This window comes from Triturus cristatus, chromosome 2_1 (assembly GCF_964204655.1).
Source record: "Triturus cristatus chromosome 2_1, aTriCri1.1, whole genome shotgun sequence".
In the NCBI taxonomy this organism is placed as follows: Eukaryota; Metazoa; Chordata; class Amphibia; order Caudata; family Salamandridae; genus Triturus; species Triturus cristatus.
In genome coordinates, this window is record NC_140581.1 from 190,693,188 (window position 1) to 190,716,722 (window position 23,535).

Genomic DNA, 23,535 nt, shown 5'->3' on the forward strand with positions numbered 1-23,535 from the left:
AGTGCGAGCCGCCCCTACCTCCTGCATAGTCCCATTCCTTCGTTGTCGTTCTTCATGTTAGTTCATCTCCATACAACCTCTAGTAGCTGCACCTCTCGGCAGGCCTCCGCGCGGGATCGCCCCTGCCTCAGCGCAGCTCACCGACTCCTCGAGGCCATAGCTGCCAAGGTTTCACATTGCCATGTGTGACATTTTCATAATTTAAATGTTATTATGAGTGACATTTCAACGAGTATGAGTGACACTTTCTCGTGAGCTAAATGAAGTAACGAGGACAAGGGAAATATATCAATATTATAACTTCAAATCATTTGTGGAACGAGAAACTCTACTACAACTAAATGCAGACACAGGGTAGAGAGGCACAGGGAACTCACACCAAAATGTAGGGGCCCATAAATGGGGCATAAAAGGTATATATAGGTGAATTGGCACTGACCATTATAAACGTGGGGCAGAAAGACGAAAACTGAAACTTGGAGAGATCGAGAACGAGGAAAATAGCTTCTAAATGAATGTATTGTGATCATGTGTAAAGTAACTTGTGCTCAGTGACACTTACCCCATCAATGCATTGTTTATGTCACTGCCCTCCTAATTGCACGCTGTAGTTTCACTCGTGGTGGCAGCTGAGCTCTCCGCAAACGCCAACCACGCCTGTACTTGCCAAGGCTGGGCTGTGTCAGTCACTCCAAGCTAAATGTTCGCGAGCATCGATTGAGGTTGAAGGAGGCATGAGGGACGGGCCCAGCCGCAACGTGCAGCGGTAGCGCGGCATGAGAGGAGAGGACTCGAGTGACAGTTTCACAGATCAGGCTACATTCGGATTCTCACTTGGCTGCACTCTGCAATGGCAGGGCGGCCAGGCTGCTGAGGTACCTGGCACCACTCTGCAGCAGCCGCGGGCCCCATTGACTTCACATAGGGGTGCGCAGTAGAGGAGGAGCCTCCCGGTGCGCGCAGACACCATGCTCTACCGCCACACTTGGAATTGGAGATATGGCGACCTTCCTCAGGCGACACGTGGTGCGTCACAGAGAGAGATCTCTTTGCTCGATGAAGTGTCACCCCCACTTTGTAGGGTCAGTGGTAGGTGACCGACGGTCCACTGCAGGGCTTGTCTAGTCACTCGGCACAACGGGGGGCAAATTACAGCGGCAGACTCCCGTCTGTGACAGCTTGAGCAGGCTCACTCATACTTTAAGTGTATCGCGCCCGACCGATTGTGTCATACTATCGACTGTTGCGATTGGATGCAGGTGTGCCACGTTAATACCGTGCATCATCATTGGGCAACTTTCACATTGACAGACTCTCGTGAGCAACAGGTGTTAGTGAAACATTGTAGCCAGCCGAGCCCAGAGCGAGCTTAGCCAGCCCCCAAACTAAGCTTACTGGCTGTAAAGCAGCACGTCGCGCGATCTCATCTAAGGCAGGAGCTCTGCTCATACTGCGGTGTTAATTACCAGCGCTCCAGCGCTTGCTGAGGAGGCGCTATAAATGTGTGACAGAGCATTTCAGTGCGGTGATGCGGACCACCACACTGAAATGCGTTAGTATCATGCCTGATGCGTGATATTTGGCAGGCCTGCAAGGCCCTCAGTCAGCCAGCACTCAGGTCGCCACACAGAACGGCGTTCCTCCGCACCTCCAGTAGCAGCCGGGTCAATTCTTCAGACACAGAGGTTCGTCCCAGTACGATCTCTGCACTGGGCATCCATCCGCGCAGCACTTCTCCATACCACGCACGAGGGACGCTGATCTCCGTCGATGCACAGGTTAGGCCACAAGAAGGTCTATTTTCCCCCGTCAGGTTTCTTGGATTACGTCACCGTTTCCTCTCATTGCAGCTATTTAATCTTTTGCTGGGAGCACAGAAGTGGCGATTGTTGATGATTTGGGTGGGGATAACGATATCGACACATATTCAGCTCCATGCGTCCATCACGGTCGGTGGCTTGGCTAAGCCATCACTGATTAACTCAAGCATAAAATGCATTGCCCAGGGCCTAATCTTTAAAGTAATATTTTGCCTTTCTTCTTTTAATCAAAATAATCAATATGAAACACATTATTACAAGTTAATGCTTATAAGATGTAACCTCAGAAGTTCAAAGCCTGATATTTCATTTCAAGGGCATAATATTTAACCCATGTAGAGACCGTTCGCCCTACATAAATTGTGGAGGTGTTCCCTCGATAATTAAATACAGGTACGCAAGAGGGTATGTCAATAGTGACAAACTCTGAATTTTACAATTGAACATACAAGAAGCATGCGCTAGTGGTTTAATGTATCTACTGCTGAGATCTGTAGGACATCTGCTGGTCACTGGGTCCAGTTCTAGTGCGAAAGGTCTCTAGGTTTCTATTGCTACTCCAGCGATATGTACATACCCTACAGGTCACTTGACTTAATCCCATTGAGAACACAGGATCAATGCACTTCCTGCATGAATAAGAGTGCAAGGTTTGAAAGAGCAGGTTTACAAACTATAACCTAAAAATTCAATGTTGTGATACCCGGACCACCCAAAATCTGCTGACCCCTATTTTCTACCCAGCCCTCTAAGACCTGCTAATGGGCTCATATGCCCTACACCTACCTCTGCCAGGAGGATCACTAGCAACAACTAGGAAGTATCCGTCCACATGGTCTGGGAATATCGTTGAAAGGTACCATTGTCTTACCTCAACTAGCTGCATGGTGTCCTCCGTGTCCCCAATCTCGGATGTCGAAATGGAGGGGTAATTCGAGTCCGACTCCAAGCTACTCTGGTTAGACGGATTCCTTCGGTGGCCTGGAGTTTGCTGTAGATAACAAAGAAATATACTTGAAATGTCTTTGAGGTCCATTGGTATACCTTGTGGGATAATATGTAATACTGCAACATGGACATTTAGAAGTGTGTTGGCACATAAATTAACAATTTGATTTCATTTTTGTGTGTCTACCAAACCTTAACCTCAGGAGTGATATAGAGAGGTCCGTTTGTTTTCTATTCCACAACCAGTAAGGAACTCCTGAGGATGAACTCTACTATCACTGACCTCACATATAGGAACACACTTCCTAGAGACTGCTTAATACATTCAGAATCCATAGGGTCCATGATAATAACAGAATTGTTTTTACAGGGCAGAATGGGGATAGGCATTGATTTCCACACATTGCTATTTGTGTACAATATAGTTTTATCAGTAAAACTGTATGTCTGTGCAAATTTAGTGGCCATTTCAGTGAAAAATGTAAGGTCTGTAAATGACAGTCCACTAACACGCGATGCTTTAGTTACATTTAAAATAATCGCCCGCCTCATATCGAATAAAGCTAGGTGGGTTGAGAAAGCTTGTTGTTGTAAAACTTGGGTCATGGTTCTAAAACATTTGGGAAGCACTGGTCTAGGAAATTGCTATTTTCCTCATGCGCCCAAAGTTGAGTGGCCATGTGCTGCTCGAATACACGGACTACTCCTGGTAGCAAGTAACAGGTCTTGAGTAACTAAGAATGGTGGGATTAGTCCAGTTTTCCTTGGAAGTATCCTCACCAGACCCTCCTTGAGCCTAGCAAGGACCAAGTCATGTGAGCGGGAGGAATTAATTAAAGAAAAAAGAGGTTCTATTAAAAGCATGTACAAGAGATAAAAACACGTTATTAAAGAGGGTCAAGAGTACTTGGACTACATATCTTTATGGCCTTGTGTTTTTTTTCTCTGTAGTAGATATAACAGATGAAGGGCAAAAGGCTGTGGAGCTCGGTACAGGACCACAGACAAATAACAGCAGTGGAAGCTGGGTTGTGGACCGTTAGTTCATTGTGGTGAATGTGTGTATCACCCCTTGGGCATCTTGGCACTGGTAACAGGTGTTTATTTTTACCCAACTCAATAGTACTTATTTTATCGACCTTGGGAGAATGAAAGGCAGAGTGGACCGGCCAGAACTTGAAGCTATGGCCAGGCATCAAATACAGATTTCTGGAGTCGATGCATTAGTCTGTTGAACCTCAAGACCCAGCTAAGATATAAGTTCAAACTGATCCCAGAAGTTAGCTCTAGGCTTAGATTACAATGTGCTAGGTAGGATATTGATCATGAGAGACTGTACTTCTATTTATCACAAATTTCATTAAAGAAAGGGCTAGCTGTTTGCAAAGATCTTGTTAGGGTTTAGAATCTATAGAGAAGGGTGAAATGTCTGTTAATTATTATATGACTTTAAATGGTCCCCTTTAGGGCTGCCAAACCTATTGTTACCAATTCTTTAAAACATCCATAGAGAAGACTTCGGCTCCACCCATAGAAATATTTCTCTGTTGTCACTTTTATTGCCTCTTTGGTGCATAAATCCACCTCCTATGGAGTGCTTGTATTGCAATGCACTTAGAACTATTCTAAAACTCAAAAGTACACTGAATCATCACACATTAAATTCTTTTTCTCTGAGATGCATTTTATACAGAATTTTTTTTGTTTTGTTTTGTTTTTTTCAGCGCAGCCAGCTTATTAAATGTTTTAATCAGAACTCAAAATGCAGCCAGACGTATTTGCCTTGTCGATGCTTGTTGTTTATTGCTGGCAGAAAGAAGCCTGTTTGAATAAAACAACATGCTGGACTTGGAATATTGTACTTGACTTGAAGAACATGGTCATAACTGTGCCACTATAGGCTGATCGACGAAGCAGGGGCAGACTAGGGATGGACAGTTATCTTTATCTGAGGTAGTAAACATCAGAAGGCTGCATTACCTGCCTCTTTATGGTCCTAGGGGAGTGATCTCCCCCACCGAGTTTCTAAAAGAACTTTCTAATACAAGCCCTAGTTCCTGATTTCTTTGGCTTAACAAGCATTCAAACTAACTATTAGTACATTTTCATTATTCAAACAAAGTAGCCACCCTAGGGCAGTCAACAATGAAAACAAATTAGAGTGACTAGTTCAAATTGAACTCTTCACCTACTGCTTAAACCTTCTCTACATAATGCAGATAAATACATGACTGCAACATGAATCACTGACACTAGAACATGCCAGTGACAGCAGATCATGCAGCAAAGCTACAGTAATGTAAGCGCGAACTTGATCCCGAAGGATATCAGAGCGCTTTACAATTTGAGACACAGGTAACAAATCAAAACATGAGTCTAATATGGAGACTCTAATAGGCATTGGATCAACTGGTACACACATAACAGCTCAAGATAAACCTGAGTGCACGGATAAGAATGGACTATGAGATGGAGCCTAGAGAGATAAGGGGAGTACGTACAATAATCATATACAGGAATAATAACCAGTACCCTAAACAATAATCAAAACAAAAGTCAAATGTGGAGTCTAAAAGTCAATGAATCAAATGTTGAACATCTAACCGATCATTTATACACCTGAGTGAACGAGGAATGTGCTAGACGATGGAGCATAATGAAATAAGGGGAGTAGATTCAATAATCATATACAGGAATATTAACCGATACTATAGTATGTCCGATGTGCTTAGAGCTAAAAATTGTCCCCCATGTTAAGGTAAGAACTTGTTCATGAGGAATCTTTTTGTTTCCAGTTTGAAAGCAGCCTTGGAAGAGATCCTCCGAATTTCCGGTGGAAGAAAGTTCCAAGTTTTAGGAGCGCCGCCAGAGAAGACTTGTTGGCATGTTCTCTATTTGCGGAAAATCTGTGGTTTCAAGTGGAGGGAATTTGCACTCCTTGATAATGCAGGGGGAGCAGTTGAAGGCTGCAAGTTGGTTCATCCATAGGTCGATGTTAGGAGTATATTTCGGGGGAGAAATGAGGAGGAATTCTGTTTTGGAGGTGTTTAGCAGGAGGTGGTTTGCAGTTAACCAGTTTTGGGTAGTTAGTAGGGTGGAGTTGAGAGAAAAGATGTCATCCGGGGAGGAGATTTTCAGATAGAGTTGGGTGTCGTCTGCATACATATGGAAGAGAATGTCCAAGGTTTTTATAACATTGGCTAAAGGTTCCAGGAACAAATTGAAGAGAATGGGAGATAAGGAGGACCCTTGGGTAACCCCCATGCTGTCTTGGGATGGCTGGGAGAGTGAATGGTTCCCCTGAACTCTTTGGGACCTGTGCTGGAGAAAGGATGAGAGCCAATGCAGCACCTGACCAGAGAGGCCCATCCTATGCTCCAGAATGAAAAGGAGATTGTCATGATTGACAGTGTCAAATGCGGAGGAGAGGTTAAGTAGGATAAGGAGGTAGGATTCATTTCGATCAAGCATTATTAGGATGTCATCCATCACATGGGTGAGAGCCGATTCAGTGCTGTGCCCACTACGAAAGCCAGATTGGTGTTGGTCCAGGAGATGGAAATTTTCTATGTGCGCACATAGTTGTGACAGGACGCATTTTTCAAGGAGTTTGGCTAGGGTGGGGATGCTGGAGACAGGACGGAAGTTGTTATGGTCTGTACTGTCGGCTGTATTTTTTTTTAGTATAGGTGTTACCTGAGCTTCTTTTAGGCTATCTGGGATTGTGCCTTGTAACAGAGACGCATTGACGATATTTGTCCAGTAGAGGGAGATTTCATCCTTAATTACTTTGAAGATGGTAGGTGGTAAAGGGTCACTGAAGTGATTAGATGGGTTGATATTCCGAAGGACCTTTTTGATATCATTTTCATTGAGGGGGGTAAAGGTGTCCCAGGAAGCGTTGTTCTTGATACCCCAGCTACATGGTGCAGTCATGTCTAGTCCAGTCAGTGGGGGTGCAGGTTCATTAGGTAGCAATAGGGCCTTCCTGGTTTCCAGATCAATGTTAATAAGTCACGTTTTCTCAGTGAAAAAGGCAGCCAGATCATCGCATGAGGGAGGTCTAACTTCTGAGGCTGATCGGTTAGGGGCTACCACCGATTGTTGTTTAACAAATTCAAACAATTTCTTGGGTCGGTTCGACGCTTGGTTATGTGGGGATCTGAAATACTCAGCCTTAGCTGACTTGATTTGTTTGTTATACGCACTTCTTGCTGCTCTAAGGTTTTTTAGATGATCCGCAGATGGAGAGGATCTCCAGGAACGTTCTATGGCCCATAGATTGCGACGTTCTGAGTTTAGGATGCCATTGAACCAAGGTTTAGAAATTTTTGCAGGTGCATTTTTTTGTTGTAGTGGGGCCAAAGAGTCCATGGTGTTGGAAATAGAAGAGTTATAGAAGTCTTTGAGAGCATGGACTTCAAGTATATCCAATTGGGGAGAGAGGGCCTGATTACAGCGGGTTGCTAGGTCATCTGTATTGATATCTCTGAGGTCCCTTTTCCAAATCTTTGGCTTGGTTTTTTGTGCCTTACTCTGATGAACCTCAGAGTTGATATGGAAGGAAATGATGTGATGATCCGACCAATCAAATGGAATGATGGAATCCAATGAGATGGCATGAACTTTGGAGATGACGAGTTCTAAAGTTTCCCCTTTAATGTGAGTGGGCTGGTCACAATGTTGAGTCAATTTGTGGTCATGCAAGAAGGAATTGAGGCATGAGGCTGCATGATCGTTAGTGTTAGACCAGTGAAGACTAAAGTCCCCAAGCTAGATGTGGGACTGGGCTGAGTCTACATTGCCAGAGATGATTTCCATTAATTGTTCAATGAAGGGGAGATTGTCGCCTGGGGGCTGATAGAATGTGTGTAGTTTGCAAACCAGATGATTGTTACTCGAGATGTTGAGACAAAGGTATTCGCAAGTTACTGGCAGAGATGAATCTGAAAGGGAGACCACAAGCGTACTGTGATGTATGCATACAAGGCCCCAACCTGTTTCTTAACTCTATCAAGACAAATTATTTCGTGGGTGGGGGGCACCAAGAGGTCAAGAATTGGAGTGAACGAAGGGTTGAGCCAGGTTTCTGTTAGGATAATGATATCTATCCCCTTCTGTTGAATGAGGTTGAAGATCTCGGAGGTGTGTTAGCTGGCAGATCTACAATTGAGTAGTATGCATTTGAGTGGAGCCGGAGTATGGGGGGGAGGAGTCTGAGTGATGTTCACTCTCTTGAGGTTATCGTTATTTATGACTCTGAAGTTGTGGTAGGGTTCTCTGTTAGGGTTAGAGTGAATGGTTTGAATTATTCCCTTTGGACTCGTGTTGAAGTCCGGGTTGGATGAATAAGACTTGAGAAGGCTGTCATTTTTGTTGGGCGTGAGACAGGAAGCGCTTCTTGGGCGATAGGCTGCGTTCGGTAGTGGAACAGAATTGGAGATTGTAGGTGATAGGGGATGGTCACGGGGAGCTGTGTCAGTGGCGTTGGCTGCGTTAGGTAGTGGAACAGAATTGGAGATGGTAGGTGACAGGGGATGGTCGTGGGTAGCTGTGTCAGTGGCATTGGCGGGGGCTCTGGGCCGGTTCGGACTAGAGAGGAAGGGACTTAACAAGGGGAGATATTCGAGTGAGAGGGCTTTCAAACCGTGGAGTTCGAGGGAGAGAAGGTGCAGCTGGTGGACATCAGTTCAGATCTCACATAATGTAACAAATGTTTACATAGCACATGTTCTTCTCAGGGAGCATCCTAACACTGAATGACAGGTGTTTATTGTTACCCAACTCATTGGTACTCATTTTATTTACCTTGAAATATGAAAGGCAGGATAAACCCTCAAACGATTCGAACCTAGGACCATGGCATCAAACACAGTTCTCTGTGTATGCATCAGTCCCCCAAGCCAACAAACCTTGTAACAATCTAACATCAGTGGTGCTAGAAGATAACCAAAGAGAAGCCACAGACTACTGGAGCTAAGCACAAACACCACAGGGCTGCGGAACGGTAACTAACCCTGCAGATTCCTTGCCAGCACTAAGTAACCGTGTCTACGTCAGTGCCTCCTCCCCTTCATTCTCGGAGAAACCTGCAACTGGACCCCAGTGTCTGAGACACAGGTCTACCACTGAAAGTTCCCTAGCAGTGCTTAATTTCAGATGGGGGTTGCAAGTGGTGAGAACCGGCACTCATTCGATTGAAGCAAGGTGGGTTGAGAAAGTTTGGGGACTGTCACTTATTTGTCCTCAACACACTTGGATCCAGAGCAATAGAGAGAGAAGCACAGAAGGAGGAAGATAATGGGAAAGGAAGGGGAAAAGAAAGAAGGAAAAACAGTGACAAAGGGAGAGAGCATGATCGAAAAAGAACCTGCAAAAGTGAAATAAAGGAGCAGGGAATGTCTGCTGGTGGATGAAAGAGGCATGAGGTAGAATCAAGACTATGCAGCCTTGGTATTTAGCACCCGGACATCTGATAGATAGTACCGGCCCACTAGGCTGCTGAGCAAAACTGTGGGCCCGGCACTTTTATAATTAAGTACTGCTCCCTGAAAATGGGATAATCTGCACTTACATTAGAGCAAACACCTATTTTTCCAGACTTTGGATGTGCCCAACCCTTTACAACACTTTGTGCTTCCAACATGTTGCGATTTTTTAGACATTTTAGACTTGGCTTGAATGGTGCGAGGTCTCTCGTGGAATGTGATAACAATTGAGAAAACATTTTTTAATGGTTGCAACAATGATGGAGTCGATTCACAAAAGCATTTATGAGTACAGGTAGTAACAATACAGAAGTCCTCTCTTAGGTACAGTTACATGCCTTTGTGATTCAGTCCAGAAACATATAACTCCCTATTAGTAAAAGGGCAAAGAAGAAACATTTCTTTCTATTTGTACTAATTGCATAAGAATATTCCCATTTCCTTTGTATTTTTAATGTTTTGAGGCCAATTCAGCATGGCATTTAGGAGTACGGTAAAGAGTACCACAGGAGTAGCACTTTATTCCAAAATACGACTTTCTTTTGCACGGATACACTGTATAATTAGTATAGTATGGCACTGTATTTTTGCAAGAGATAAATATAGTGGGTTACTTTCATTTTACACTGGATTTAGTGTGGTTGCTTCCTTTACAGGTGTATCACGCCAGTGTCCTTTGACAGCATCTATACTCAGGGCCACTGGAATTATGCGATTGTGTGACTGCAGCGATATTCTCATAGCTATATATTTGCCGCATTTGCAATTTAATCCATCATCTGCTGCATAATCTGCAGATTTGAGCAAAATAAAAGTTGTTTCTAACTCAAACAGTTCAAAAGTTACTAAAACGCAGCAACACATGTTGCTGCGCAGTGAAAGACCTTTTGCAAAGGTTGACTGGTCACCTCAGTTGCTTATTACTATGTTAGGGTGTTAAACTGGTACTAATGAGGTGCACCCAATGTCCAGAGAAGTGATAACAAGTGTAAACATTTTAAAATAATGGGCAATATCAGGCCTTAAAAGGCATTGAAAAGAAAGAGGAAAGAAAAAATTACCAGGAGCTGGAACAGAGAATAGTAAACATGGAGTCCGAGCTGGTGGGAAGGAAAGACCGAGAGGGGACCTTAATACACCAACTAAGACTGGCACAACAGGAAATGCGGGAGGTAGCAGAGGGAGCAGCAAGAGCGCATGCATTGTCGATTAAACAGAAGATCTATGAGGTGGGGGTAAGGATACAAAACTTATTGCATGGCTCAAGAAAAGAGATAGTGAGAAAAACTGGGTGAAGGAAATTCTAGATCATGAGGGGGTGGGACATACGAGTGACGTGGCAATAGACACAGTATCCGCAGATTTCTATGAAAAGGTATACACCGCCAAGACTAGTAGGTCTAGCGTAGAGTGTGAGGAGCTATTAGAAACAATGAAACTAAACACCTTAACTAAACTAAAGAAGACTCAGAGATGGTAGACAGCGATATAACGGCACAGGAAATAGCCAGGGCTCTAGGGGATCTCCAATCTGGTAAGGCCGCGGGCCCCAATGGGCTGCCCCTGGAGCTATATAAGAAAACAGCCCCGATACTAGCACCCCAGCTCCTGAATGTTTTTAGAAGCTAGGGACAGGAGACAGTTGCCGGAAGACCAAAGAACCGCCACCATAGTGGTAATACCAAAAAAAGGAAAACCGCAATAGAAGTGTGCATCGTGCCGGCCCATTTCCCTGCTCAACGCAGAACTCAAAATATTAGCCAAGATCCTCTCAAATAGGTTAGCAGGAGTGCTATCACCACTGATTCATCCTGACCAATCAGGCTTTGTGCCAAAGCACAGTACACATCTAAACCTGAGAAGATTGTATGGGGTGCTGCACTTGACGAAGGAATATGCGGTAGAAGATGTGGCAGTCCTGTCCTTTGATGCCCGAATTGCCTTTGGCAGTGTGGAATGGAATTATTTATTTGTCTTGTTGCCTCGATTGGGCTTCAGCCCAAATTTCTGCGCCTGGGTCCGTCTGTTGTACGAGGGACCGAGGGCAAAGGTGAGAGTGAATGGCTGTATCTCCCGACGATAGAGTTGCAAAGGGGTACGCAACAGGAATGTCCTTTGTCCCCCGTGATATTTGCCTTGGGTCTGGAACCGTTGGCAACCTGGGTTTGCGGTTATCCGCTTATTCGTGGAATAGCAGTAGACGATACCTGGGAGGAAAAAATATCATTATATGCAGATGATATCCTGCTTTACATAAGTAAGCCTCGTACCTCTATTATGAGAATTCTACATATTTTCGATTTATTTGGGAGCTATGCCGAATATCAAATCAATTAGGATAAATACTTGATCTTTCCGCTTGCCCCAGGCCCCCTGTCCCTACCAAATAGATGTCCGGCTCCAGTGGTCACAGACGGATTTAAATACCTGAGAATATAAATAACCAGGGATGAAAACCTATTCCTGGCACTCAATATTGTCCTCAGATTGATCGCTTTCAGACGGATGTGGGTCATTGGCGCAAACTTCCCCTTTCGCTGATGGGAAGAGCGGGCCTCTTCAAAATGATGACCCTCCCACGAATGTTATATATTTTTCAAAATACGCCATTCAAAATTCCAGAATCCTATATACGGAGAATAAACGGAATCTTGAGGTCCCTACTATGGGACGGTGGGGCCGACCAAATGTTGCTGATAAAATTACAGAGAGGAGTCTATGATGAGGGCCTGGCAGTCCCAGATCTTAAAGCCTATTACTGGGCCACCCAGCTGGCGATGGTAAATGAGTGGGTGTTTGGGGATCGGCAGGAACCTGCTTATAGGGTGGATCGTCTGGCCATGGGAAGCAGAGATTACCCGGCACTCCTCTATGGCAGGAAAGGTCAGAATCGGCTTCCACCGCACACGTTGGTGGTACTTCGAGCCTGGAAAGCAGCTAATAGATGCCTTGGATGGGAAGGGAAACTTACAGCTGAAACCCCACTATGGGACAGTGACGAACTAGGCGAGGTTAAGAAGTTGAGAGCATACACAACAGGGGGGCAACTAGAGCCAAATTTCGGGGGCGGGGCTGAAAAAGGTTTCTGGGGGGGCTAAGTTTTCCAGCCATAGGCAGAGTGGTTGTAAGAAGAGGTGAAAACACAACAAAAGCCTCATTAACGAGTAAATGGTCTTTTGAAGACCTGTGAAGTACTCTGGTGCGGCTGCAATTAGACGGACGCCAGCCCGCGAGGCTGTCTCAGCCGCGCTGACACACATGACGGGGGGGGGGGGGGGGCTGAAGCCCGGTGAGCCCAATGGGTGTTGCGCGCCTGATACACAAAGTTGCATATGATAGGGATTAAGAAGTTGGGTGATGTATGGAGGTTTAGCACCTTAGTTACTTTTGAGAACCTAAAGATCGAATTTGATCCGGCACAGACAGAAATATTCTGATATCGGCAGTCGCAGCACACCCTGAAAAGTCATCTGACAGAGGGGAAACGATTCCAGAGTATTCTCCCTTAGAAGATAGACTGTGTCTAAATCCGATGCCCTTTAAAACTGTATCTCTGATATATAAAAAAAAATCATAAACAATATGCCGGACAGTCTTGCCCCGCTTCGAGAGTCATGGCCCGCTGACCTGAGGGCACTAGATGATGAAGAATGGAGCGAAGCGCTTCAAAGCCCAAGAGAGATAGCGATCAGAGCTAGATTCCGACTAGTGCAGCTAAGGATATTGCACAGATCCTACCTATCCAGGGCCAAGAGTGTTTAAAATGGGTCGGACAGACTCTGCCGATTGCCCCAGGGGATGCAGTGGGCTGGGCACATTTTACCACACACTTTGGACCTGCCCTGTCATACAAAATTACTGGTCCAAAATAGCGATAATTAAAGACGTGACAAAAGAGCAGGTGCCGTTGGAAGCTAGGTGGCTACTGCTGGGAGTGTCAGTAGAAGAGAAGTGGCCCAAACATGTTAATACCTGCCTGGGAGTGGCTGCAGCAGCGGCAACGCGTAATCTAGCTAGACTATGGGGAGCAAGCAGGCCTCCAGCGACAAACGATTGGAAAGCGGACCTGGACTGGTGCCAGCAGGCGGAAGAGATCACATACCGCTCATGGGGTGGCCTTCGTGTATTAAAAAAAATATGGAGTCAATGGATGCAATATAGGGGGACGTTCAACCAAATTGGGGAGGGGGAGGGAAATGTAATTGAGGCTCTGTTTGGGAAGAGGGGGACTTGGGATTAGTTAAGCAACTATGAGAATTCCGAAGTGGTTTAAAACGAGTAAGAACTGATACTGTAAAAAAGATCTAGCCTCCTGCGAGGGGCCTGCTCGTGGAAATGTGATGCGTTGTATCTGTTATGTGTCATGAATCAACTATTCAATAAAAAGAAGTTGTCAAAAAAATGGAATACTACTATTTCAAAATGTGGCGCATTATGCCACATAATTTGCCTTTTCTTGCCGCATAATTTACTCAACACTGCCGCATAATTCCAGTGGCCCTGTCTATACAGTGGAAATTTACGACTTTTCCGAGGTCACAGTTAAAAAGTTTAACGATAAAATATATTGACAATACAACATTGCCCTCTTGTGGCTAATAAAGATGTTGGCTGACTTGATGGTTTTGGCTGGCACTGATTCAATGTTCCTCTTAAAGAGAACCAAACCAATATGCGTTCTCTTATGTGAAATATATCAAGCTATGATAAAATAGCTCATTTACTGAACAAAGGTAAAGTACCACTTTCACAAGACTGTATGTAAAAAATATTTGATGCAATAAAAATTATTTTCCATATAGATTTAAAACTTTAAAAAAAGAAATGTATAGCATGTCGAAAACAAATATGTATTGCAGCTGTTAACTGCCATTCAAGAAGGACTACACACAACGGGTTTCCTCAAGGACCTTAACATTACTTGAAGCCCTGATGGAATTCTTGAATTCTAGAAGCACATATCTGCTATATTAGGAGCAATTACTTAAGTTTCTGGACCAGGTAACATCGGACACATTTTCAGAAGTATAGTAGACAGAAGAACACACTAAACTCCTAAAAGAGATACAGTCAGACACAGTAGAAGCTACAAATTTACAAATCAGAAATAAGCTTTATTTGCGACATGGGTGGTCCCTAGTTCATCAGGGTACACAAATCTTCTTTAAAATGAAGGACATGCAGCGACACCACATCTCTACTCTGCTGCATGAGAAAGATTAAGAAAGAGGCAGAGAAGTAAAGAGAGAGGTGAGTTTGAGAGATGTATGGGGGAAAGCTCCAGACGGGAAAAGGAAAGGCCAAGAGAGGTATAGTGAATGAAATAATGTAGAAAGAGAACAGAGGTAGAGAGGCTGTAGCGTGGTAGAGATCTAGAGTTGGGCACAAAGAGGTAGGGAGTGGTGAGGTTGTGAGAGTGACGGTAGAGAGAGTGGAGAGAGAGTGAGAGGAAGAGAAAGAGGACCTAGACGCATAGAGATGTAGAGAGAGGGAGAGAAAGGTAAACAGACTAGAGATGTTAGGTCCAGATGGTGAGAACTAATGAAAGAGAGATGGGATTTTGTTTAACCTAGTTGCCACTAACAGGGTAGGCCGGCAAACCATACTCTCAAATTAAAAATAATCAGTTTTTTATTCACACGGTTATCACTTTAACAGGGCCACCCGGGAGGTGGGGGCCAAGGGAATTGTCTACATTGTCCATGCCTTAAAACGATTAATGTATTAGAGCAATTTTTCCAGTTATTTAAACACATATGTTCCTGCATCATTGGTAGAGGCGTTGATGCAGAATTGCAACAAACAAGTCATTGAGATACAAAAAGGCAGCCATTTTCTGCCTCAGGGCAGGACACGCACCTGTACTGGCTACACAAGGAAGGGTATGGGTGCAAGAGGTGGTTCCCAAGTCCAGGTCCTTTCATTACCTTTATAAGCGTCATCTCCTCCCTCAGGTTGTCGTATCTCTGCTCCAGCCTCGAGTACTCCTTCACCAGGTTCTGGTACCGCGATCTCTCCTCTTCCATGTCCTTCTTCATCTGAAGGTTTTCTGCTACTGTGGTCTGAGTAAATTCATCTGAATCAAAAAAAAGAGATCAAGCTGTGGTCAGAGGGTCACTGCTCAGATGCAATGGTCAGAGGATCAATGCTCAGATGCAATGGTCAGATGATCAATGCTCAGATGCAATGGTCAGAGGATCACTGCTCAGATGCAATGGTCAGAGAATCAATGCTCAGATGCAATGGTCAGAGGATCAATGCTCAGATGCAATGGTCAGAGGATCAATGCTCAGATGCAATGGTCAGATGATCAATGCTCAGATGCAATGGTCAGAGGATCACTGCTCAGATGCAATGGTCAGATGATCAATGCTCAGATGCAATGGTCAGAGGATCACTGCTCAGATGCAATGGTCAGAGAATCAATGCTCAGATGCAATGGTCAGAGAATCAATGCTCAGATGCAATGGTCAGAGGATCAATGCTCAGATGCAATGGTCAGATGATCAATGCTCAGATGCAATGGTCAGAGGATCAATGCTCAGATGCAATGGTCAGATGATCAATGCTCAGATGCAATGGCCAGAGGATCAATGCTCAGAAGCAATGGTCAGAGGATCAATGCTCAGATGCAATGGTCAGATGATCAATGCTCTGATGCAATGGTCAGAGGATCAATGCTCAGATGCAATGGTCAGAGGGTCAATGATCAGAAAGCAATGGTCAGAGGATCAATGCTCAGCTGCAATGGTCAGATGATCAATGCTCTGATGCAATGGTCAGAGGATCAATGCTCAGATGCAATGGTCAGAGGGTCAATGATCAGAAAGCAATGGTCAGAGGATCAATGCTCAGCTGCAATGGTCAGAGGATCAATGCTCAGCTGCAATGGTCAGAGGATCAATGCTAAGAAGCAATGGTCAGATGATCAATGCTCAGAAGAAATGGTCAGATGAACAATGCTCAGAAGCAATGGTCAGAGGATCAATGCTCAGATGCAATGGTCAGAGGATCAATGCTCAGATGCAATGGTCAGAGGATCAATGCTCAGAAGCAATGGTCAGATGATCAATGCTCAGCTGCAATGGTCAGAGGATCAATGCTCAGAAGAAATGGGCAGATGAACAATGCTCAGAAGCAATGGTCAGATAATCAATGCTCAGATGCAATGGTCAGAGGATCAATGCTCAGATGCAATGGTCAGAGGATCAATGCTCAGATGCAATGGTCAGAGGATCAATGCTCAGATGCAATGGTCAGAGGATCAATGCTCAGATGCAATGGTCAGAGGATCAATGCTCAGCTGCAATGGTCAGAGGATCAATGCTCAGAAGCAATGGTCAGATAATCAATGCTCAGATGCAATGGTCAGAGGATCAATGCTCAGATGCAATGGTCAGAGGATCAATGCTCAGATGCAATGGTCAGAGGATCAATGCTCAGATGCAATGGTAAGAGAATCAATGCTCAGATGCAGTGTTCAGAGGGCATACAATATCGTGAAACTTAGTTTATATACAGTTTATTGATACGATGGAGCCACCCAGCGGCTTTATGGTTATGCGTATCCCCAATACCACAGCATGAATTTTCGTAGATGGTAGTCCAAATAGATATACTCTGGTACAACAGGCAACACAATATACCCCAGTAATTTGGTCCTGATGAGACCCCGTACCTAGAGAGGGTCGAAACGCCGTCGACTACAGACAAAAAAGAGAGCTCATAAATTGAATAATCATATTGTATTACGCTCATCCTTTTGTACCTTACCAAAAACCTGTTTTTTTCCCTTGTTTGTTCACTTTGTCACTGAATACTCACCTAATAGGTTATGGTCACTTCACTGGGGCACACTAAAATATTTTGAATGTGAAATAATATGTAAAATCTTTTGATACTGTATAATTAAATTACCTACTTCGGCTGAAGTTAGGTAGTCTTGATAAACAAAGAGACTATATGGGCTTTTTTCAATCAATGTTGGTGAAGATAAAAGTAATGTAAAATTTATTTGGACTCAATAGAGAGTCACAATTGAATCCAATAATTTCTGTTTTTTATTTAATCTTAGTGACTAATTGAGTTGCATATACTCAAAACTTTTAGTAAAATGAGTTCCTTGTGAACGTTGTTTTTTGTACTAATGTACTTACCCTGCTCACAAGGACGTATGGGTTGCTCTTGTTTCCTTAAATACCGGGTCAGGGAAAGGCAGGGTCTTGTGCACTACAAAGGCCGAAAGGGGTATAAGTATTGGACCTTTGACACCCCAAGATCAGAACACTTCTGGACTGAGGTCATTCTGGTAGGAAGATGAGCTTGGTGCTGTAGGAGGGACAGCCACTCTGCCTGTTGCTTTGTTGTGCTGGCCTGCTGCTTACTGCTTCTGTCCTGGGAGTGAAATGACTAAACTTTGCTTTATGTATCCTGCTTCCAAGGTTCTCCAAGGGTTTGCCTCCTGTTAAAGTCTCAGAGCTATCAAAGACTTCACCTACCTGTGCCCGTGATCTTCTGCTGAGAGTCCTGACTTGCCAAGTGGTGCCAAATCAAGTTCCTGGGTCCTTGGAAGTGTAACCTAGTGATCTTAACTAGAAAATCCAAGCAAGAACTCCCAGCACCTTTTTTATCCACACGCCGCTGCAAGAAATCGATGTAGTGCCCGATTCGCGGCTGTGAAGTCAACACAGAGCCTGTTTCACCACTGTTGCATTGACGCAGCATGTCAGGCTTCTCAATGCATTGTCCTTGGGCGCCAATTCTTCATTGACACCGCACCGCAATAAGGAACCTAGGCCGCATGTTCGGAATCCATTGCATCACCTCCTCTCCGAGTAAGGAACCGATATCACCTCCCCTGTCAGTAAGGAACAGACACATCATCTCCTTGGTGTAGTAAGGAACCAACACATTGCTTTGCTTTTCCGGCACCTCACCTCCCTTGAGCCTTGCACTGTCTGTGATTATTGTTCAATCTAAGGTACCTTGTGCTAAGACTAAAGCATCCATTGATGTCTATGGGCTAAACTTGCTTAATCTTTTAAAAGTCATATTTTGACTTGTGTATGTTGGATTTTTATCATTTTGGTCCTATTTTATTTAGATCAATATTGGCTTTTTTTCTAAACTGGTGTGGACTCCTTTTGTAGTGTTTTCCCTGTGTTACTGTGTGCGTGGATTCAAATGCTTTACACATTGCCCCTGCGATAAGCCTGACTGCGTGTGCCAAGCTACCAAGGGGGTGAGAAGGGTTATCTTAGCTGTGTGACTCCCTTGCCCTGACTAGAGTGAGGGTCCCTACTTGGATAGGGTGAAAACCACTGTCAACTAGAGACCCGATGCCCATTGCTAACACCTAATATTTATCACCAACGTTATTACCAGATAAAAAAACACATGCCTTATTATTTGTCCAAGGATATTTTGAACCTGTTATTGTCCTCACAGATGTACATTTTAATACTAAAGTTATTTATTTATTATATTAATTATTGAATTTTTTGTGGCCATTCTTGTCATATTCGTGGCTATTAATAGCACTCAATCGGTAAAATACCTGCTATATGGTGAATTTCTATGGTGTGTGATGACGTACAATTCACAAAAAGGAGTATGCTGTTCCTCAAGGGTTAGATTGGTAAGAAAAAGAGAGATATATAAGAGAATGCATACCGAGAGGACAGTTATACCCATCCCCTCCAACCAGTAAGGTGGGTCCTAAGGGGAATTCCCTATTTCGGAACTAGGGCCCTCACACACCCAGCCAGCTAGGTGTCATGCTTCATCATTGGGCCTGCTCCTCGTTGGGTTGGCGCTGCAATCCCCAACGGGCTCCCAATGAGGGGCTCTTTGGCGGAGATCTTTTCTTCCTTGCCAATTGGTGAGGTGTGAGTGAGGGGCCTAGAAAGTGTAGGTGTGTGTGAAGGGTGAAAGTTAAAACAGGTTAGGTAACCATTATAATTTTATTTAACTCTGGTTCCTACCTGAGTAAAAGAAAAAGGAGAGGCGGTTTTGTCTGACATAATGAATCAGAACAAAGTGACACTCTACTCCAATGGAGTGTGTGAGGGCCCTAGTTCCGAAATAGGGAATTCCCCTTAGGACCCACCTTACTGGTTGGAGGTGATGGGTATAACTGTCCTCTCGGTATGCATTCTCTTATATATCTCTCTTTTTCTTACCAATCTAACCCTTGAGGAACAGCATACTCCTTTTTGTGAATTGTAGCTTGGGCACTGTATGCTGGACCTCTCCAAAAGCCCTTAATCCCCCCCTTTGTTAATGATAGTGTGATGACGTACAGACAGACATTACAGGCACAATCTACACATCTGAGTGCTTGGTGATGCAAGCTGGCGATTTGGGGATCAAAAAGTAGAGAATAAAAATAAAAAAATGGCCTTTAGGGACAAAACTACATTTTCTTATTACATTTAAACGCACTTCTCAGAAACTGAAAAGGTGATACTTGGACAAAAGGACTACATTTGAGGAACATAGTCAGAGCTGATATTTGTGGGATAATTCACACTGAGTTCAGGTGACCTAGTGCTGATTTTGGTACCCTGGTACCAGAGAGCACTTACTGCTACGGCTCATATTTCATCCCTTATGTGGAGACATTATCTTTATTGATAAACTTTCAATGACATTATCCCTACTGGGGTCGGAAGATGTAAGATTGGTGTAACATGTCTACTACCTGATGGTAGAAACTCCAGTGAATTGATCAGCGGCCTTGTAAGAGGATGTAGGAATTTTATGGCATTGCTGTTGATCGCCTGTAACTGTAAACTGTTTTTCATCCTGCCGCGTAAATACGTAAATGATCAGACTGGGTCTGATTTACACCACCTGTTCCAGATATATGCTGATGTCATAAGTAAATCTGAAAAAAGATTTAGGCCGCGAAGCCACAGTGATCGCCAAGGCATCTACACCAGAATGAGACAACATTATTTGCACTGAATGAACCCACCTGTTTGGTCTTGACTAAATATAAACAAACTAAAAGTGCCAAAAGTATTCACCGGTGGAAACATGGAATAAACAGCCTTCGTCTAAAGGTTGTGAAAGTGTTTCTCAGTTTGATGAAGACAATTGACACACCATAAAATAGTCTTTTCAGATCTGTATTCTATGAACGCGTGGGCCTGTATTCTATAAGAGCCTGGGGTGGTCCTCTATTTGAACCTGTTGAAGACGCAGAATGGGGTTTTGCTAAACAAGCCCTCTTAATTAAACTTCTAAAGGTATCTTAATTTGTTCTGGTGTCTTTCCGGATCACAACTCTTTCATGAATTAGGATCTCCTCATATCACCCACCTTTCATGGTGTCTCCTTGTCAAGGTTACAACGTTTTCAAAACTGCATTAAACTTAATTAGAAGCCAAAGTGTGAGTGAATTCATTCACTAAGAGTATGATTTTGCTGAGTTTTTGTTACCCAAGACATAATTGTAAGGAATATTTTTTTCACAACTTACATTTGTTAATCTTTGCAAAAGTTTGCGAAGCATACAAAGTTTTGAAAGAAAAAAACAAAGTTTTGCTGTCGGAAGGTTTTGCACAGCCGTGCACCTCACTCACACATCCCCTCTGCCAATCCGCACTATTCAGTCGAAACTTTATCACCAGACACATCTCGAACAAAAACGTTGCAGAGTCATATATTATGCCCTGACAAATCGCTTCTTTTCTCTCTTAGTATCAAAACCAAACATCTCAGCAAAGATCTCAGTCATAGAGGCTTTACAGCTCTTTGTAGCGAAACGAAACGTTTCGCGAACGCAGTATGTAGGCATGCGTCGTGGCACCCAATATCTTCAATCTGCCCCTTTGGGCCCTTAGAGGCAGCAATGCGGAATTCAATCCAGGGCAGCATATTCCATTGTAATGAAACAGAGACGCAATCACAGCGGCTTTGTTCAACTCCCAGCAAATCTCAGCCCGCCCGAGCCCGCAGCACAGCCAGCAAAGCTTCTAAACGTAAAGCCAACGCATACCCACAACAGACCAGGATAAGCCCAGCGCAGCCAGTTGCTGTCATATTCACAGCCATAAATCTCCCTCTCACCTTCAGAACGACAGAGGATTCTGTTGTTGAGCTCCTCTTTTTCATCTTTCAAGAGAGCGTTCTCCTTTTCCAGATCTGAAACTCTCTAAAAGAAATAAAGAGAAAGTGTTAGCTCCCGTCTCCGCCTCCTGATGCAGGCCAGCGAGTGGCGAGGTCGCCGTCTCTTTTCCAGGATCGCGTTTCGCGCCGCTGCTCTTTAACTGGGGTGTTTTGTTTGTGATGGCAGCTGCTTGCGCGTTCCACCTGGGGGCGCGGAATATAAAGCAGCAGAGAGGCGCTCTGTGGCACTTACCTGCACCACCTTAAGTTCACCTTGCAAAAAAGAGGTTTGTGCAGGGGCCTAAACAGGGCTGACCGAAATTCCCACGAGCAAAGCGAAGTGCAGGGATTTGGTCTATTGTTTTAAGACCCCTGAGTGGGAATCGCCCGGTCTTCTGCTCCGTAGGCAGGAAACACAAAACAAAAAGCATTGGCAAAGCCAAAAGGTCTTGTTTGCCAATGTGTTTTAGCTATGTCATACACCAGTGTGACTGCTGTTCAGTATGGCTTAAAGTTAGTGAATTAGAGGAGAGTGGTGTGGAGTGGAGTGTCGTAGAGTAAAGTGCTGAAGGGTGGAGTTAAGTGTCGTGGAGTGGAGTAGAGTGGTGTAGAGTGCAATGCAGCATGGTGGCCTAAAGCGGAGGGACCTAGAGCGGAGTAGAGTATCGTAGAGTGGAGCAGCGTGTGAGAGAGTGGAGTGGCATAAAATGTCATAGAGTGGGTAGGCTTAGATTGGCGTACAGTGGAATAGTGGAGTGGTGTGTCGTAGAATAGAGTGGAGTGAGTTGGGGTAGAGGGACTTGTGTAGTGTCATAGAGTGGAGTGGCATACAATGGAGTAGAGTGTCAGAGTGGAGTGGCGTAAAGAGAAGTGGCATGGACAGAAGTGTGGTAGAGTGGAGTGGTTGAATGCAAAGTGGACTAGCGTGGCATGGTGTGGAATGGGATAGAGTCAGGCGCGCAACGTCCATTGGGCTCAAAGGGCTTCAGCAAACCCCCCCCCCCCCGTCGTGTGTGTCAGCCCACAGCCTCCCGGGCACACACACAGACAGTTTTTGAGCTTATCGCAGCCGCACCCGAGTACTTCACAGGTCCTTAATAGACCATTTACGTGTTAAAGAGGCTTTGTTGCTTTTTCACCCCTTCATCTTAGCTGGAAGAATTAGCACCCCCCCCCCCCCCACCCCCCGAAATTTTTAGTAGCCCCCCGAAATTTGGCCTAGTTGCGCCTCTGGATAGAGTGGAGCAAAGTCTCGTAGAGTGGAGTAAAGTGGTGTAGAGTGGTGTAGAGTGGAGTGGAGTAGAGTGAGGTGTCTTAAGGTTTCATAGTGTTGTACAGTGGCCTATTCTGAAGTGGAGCAGAGTGGAGGGGCGTAAAGGGGTGTAGCGTAGAGTGGAGTAAGGTGTTGTAAAGTGGAGTGGCGTGGACGCATGGAGTGGAGTGCCTGTGAAGTGAAGTGTAGTAGACAGTGGAGTAAAGTGTCAAAGACTGGACTGCCATAGAGTTGAGTGGTATGATGTACAGTAAAGTGCAGTAGAGCGAAGTGTCGTAGACTGGAGTGTTGTAGAGTGGAGTGTCTTAGAGTGGCATAGAATGGAGTGGCGTACAGTGGAGTCTTGTAGAGTGAAATGGTTGTAGAATGGAGTGGTGTAGAGTGCTGTGGAGTGGCATAGAGTGGAGTAGAGTGACCAAGAGGGAAGTGGTATTCAGTGGAATAGAGTGGAGTGGCATAGAGTGGCATTTATTGGAGTGTTGTAAAGTGGAAGGTTGTAAAATGGACTGCCGTAGATTGAAAAGGTGTTGAGTGAAGTGTCATAGAGAGCAGCCGTGTAGAGTGTCATGGAGTGTCGTAGAGTAGAGTGTCATGCAATGAAGTACATTGGTCTAGAGTGTAGTGGTAGAGAGTGTCGTAGAGTGGAGTGTCGTAGAGTGGAGTGTCGTAGAGTGCTGTAAAGCTGAGTGCCGTAGATTGAAATGTTGTAGATTGGAGTGTCATAGAGTGGCATAGAGTGGAGTGTCATAAAGTGGAGTAGAGTGTGGTAGAGTGGAGTAGAGTGGCCTTGAGCGAGTGTCATAGATTGGAGAGTCGTAGAGTGGAGTGTCTTAGAGTGGTGTAGAGTGAAATGGCCTAGAGCGAAGTGTGGTAGAGTGGAGTAGTGTGGTGT

General features: G+C 44.5%; 1 protein-coding gene across 2 annotated transcripts in view; it reads right to left on the reverse strand.

Moving 5' to 3' along the window:
- Window positions 1-23,535, reverse strand: part of MYO5B (myosin VB) — a 1,021,014-nt gene that overhangs the window by 108,218 nt on the left and 889,261 nt on the right. For both annotated transcript variants that reach the window (XM_085629682.1, XM_085629691.1), the window contains exons 23-25: window positions 21,332-21,416; window positions 15,184-15,332; window positions 2,692-2,811 (exon numbers count right to left, since the gene is read on the reverse strand). In XM_085629682.1, coding sequence (XP_085485808.1) covers window positions 2,692-2,811; window positions 15,184-15,332; window positions 21,332-21,416 — 354 coding nt within the window. The remainder of the gene's footprint in view (window positions 1-2,691; window positions 2,812-15,183; window positions 15,333-21,331; window positions 21,417-23,535) is intronic.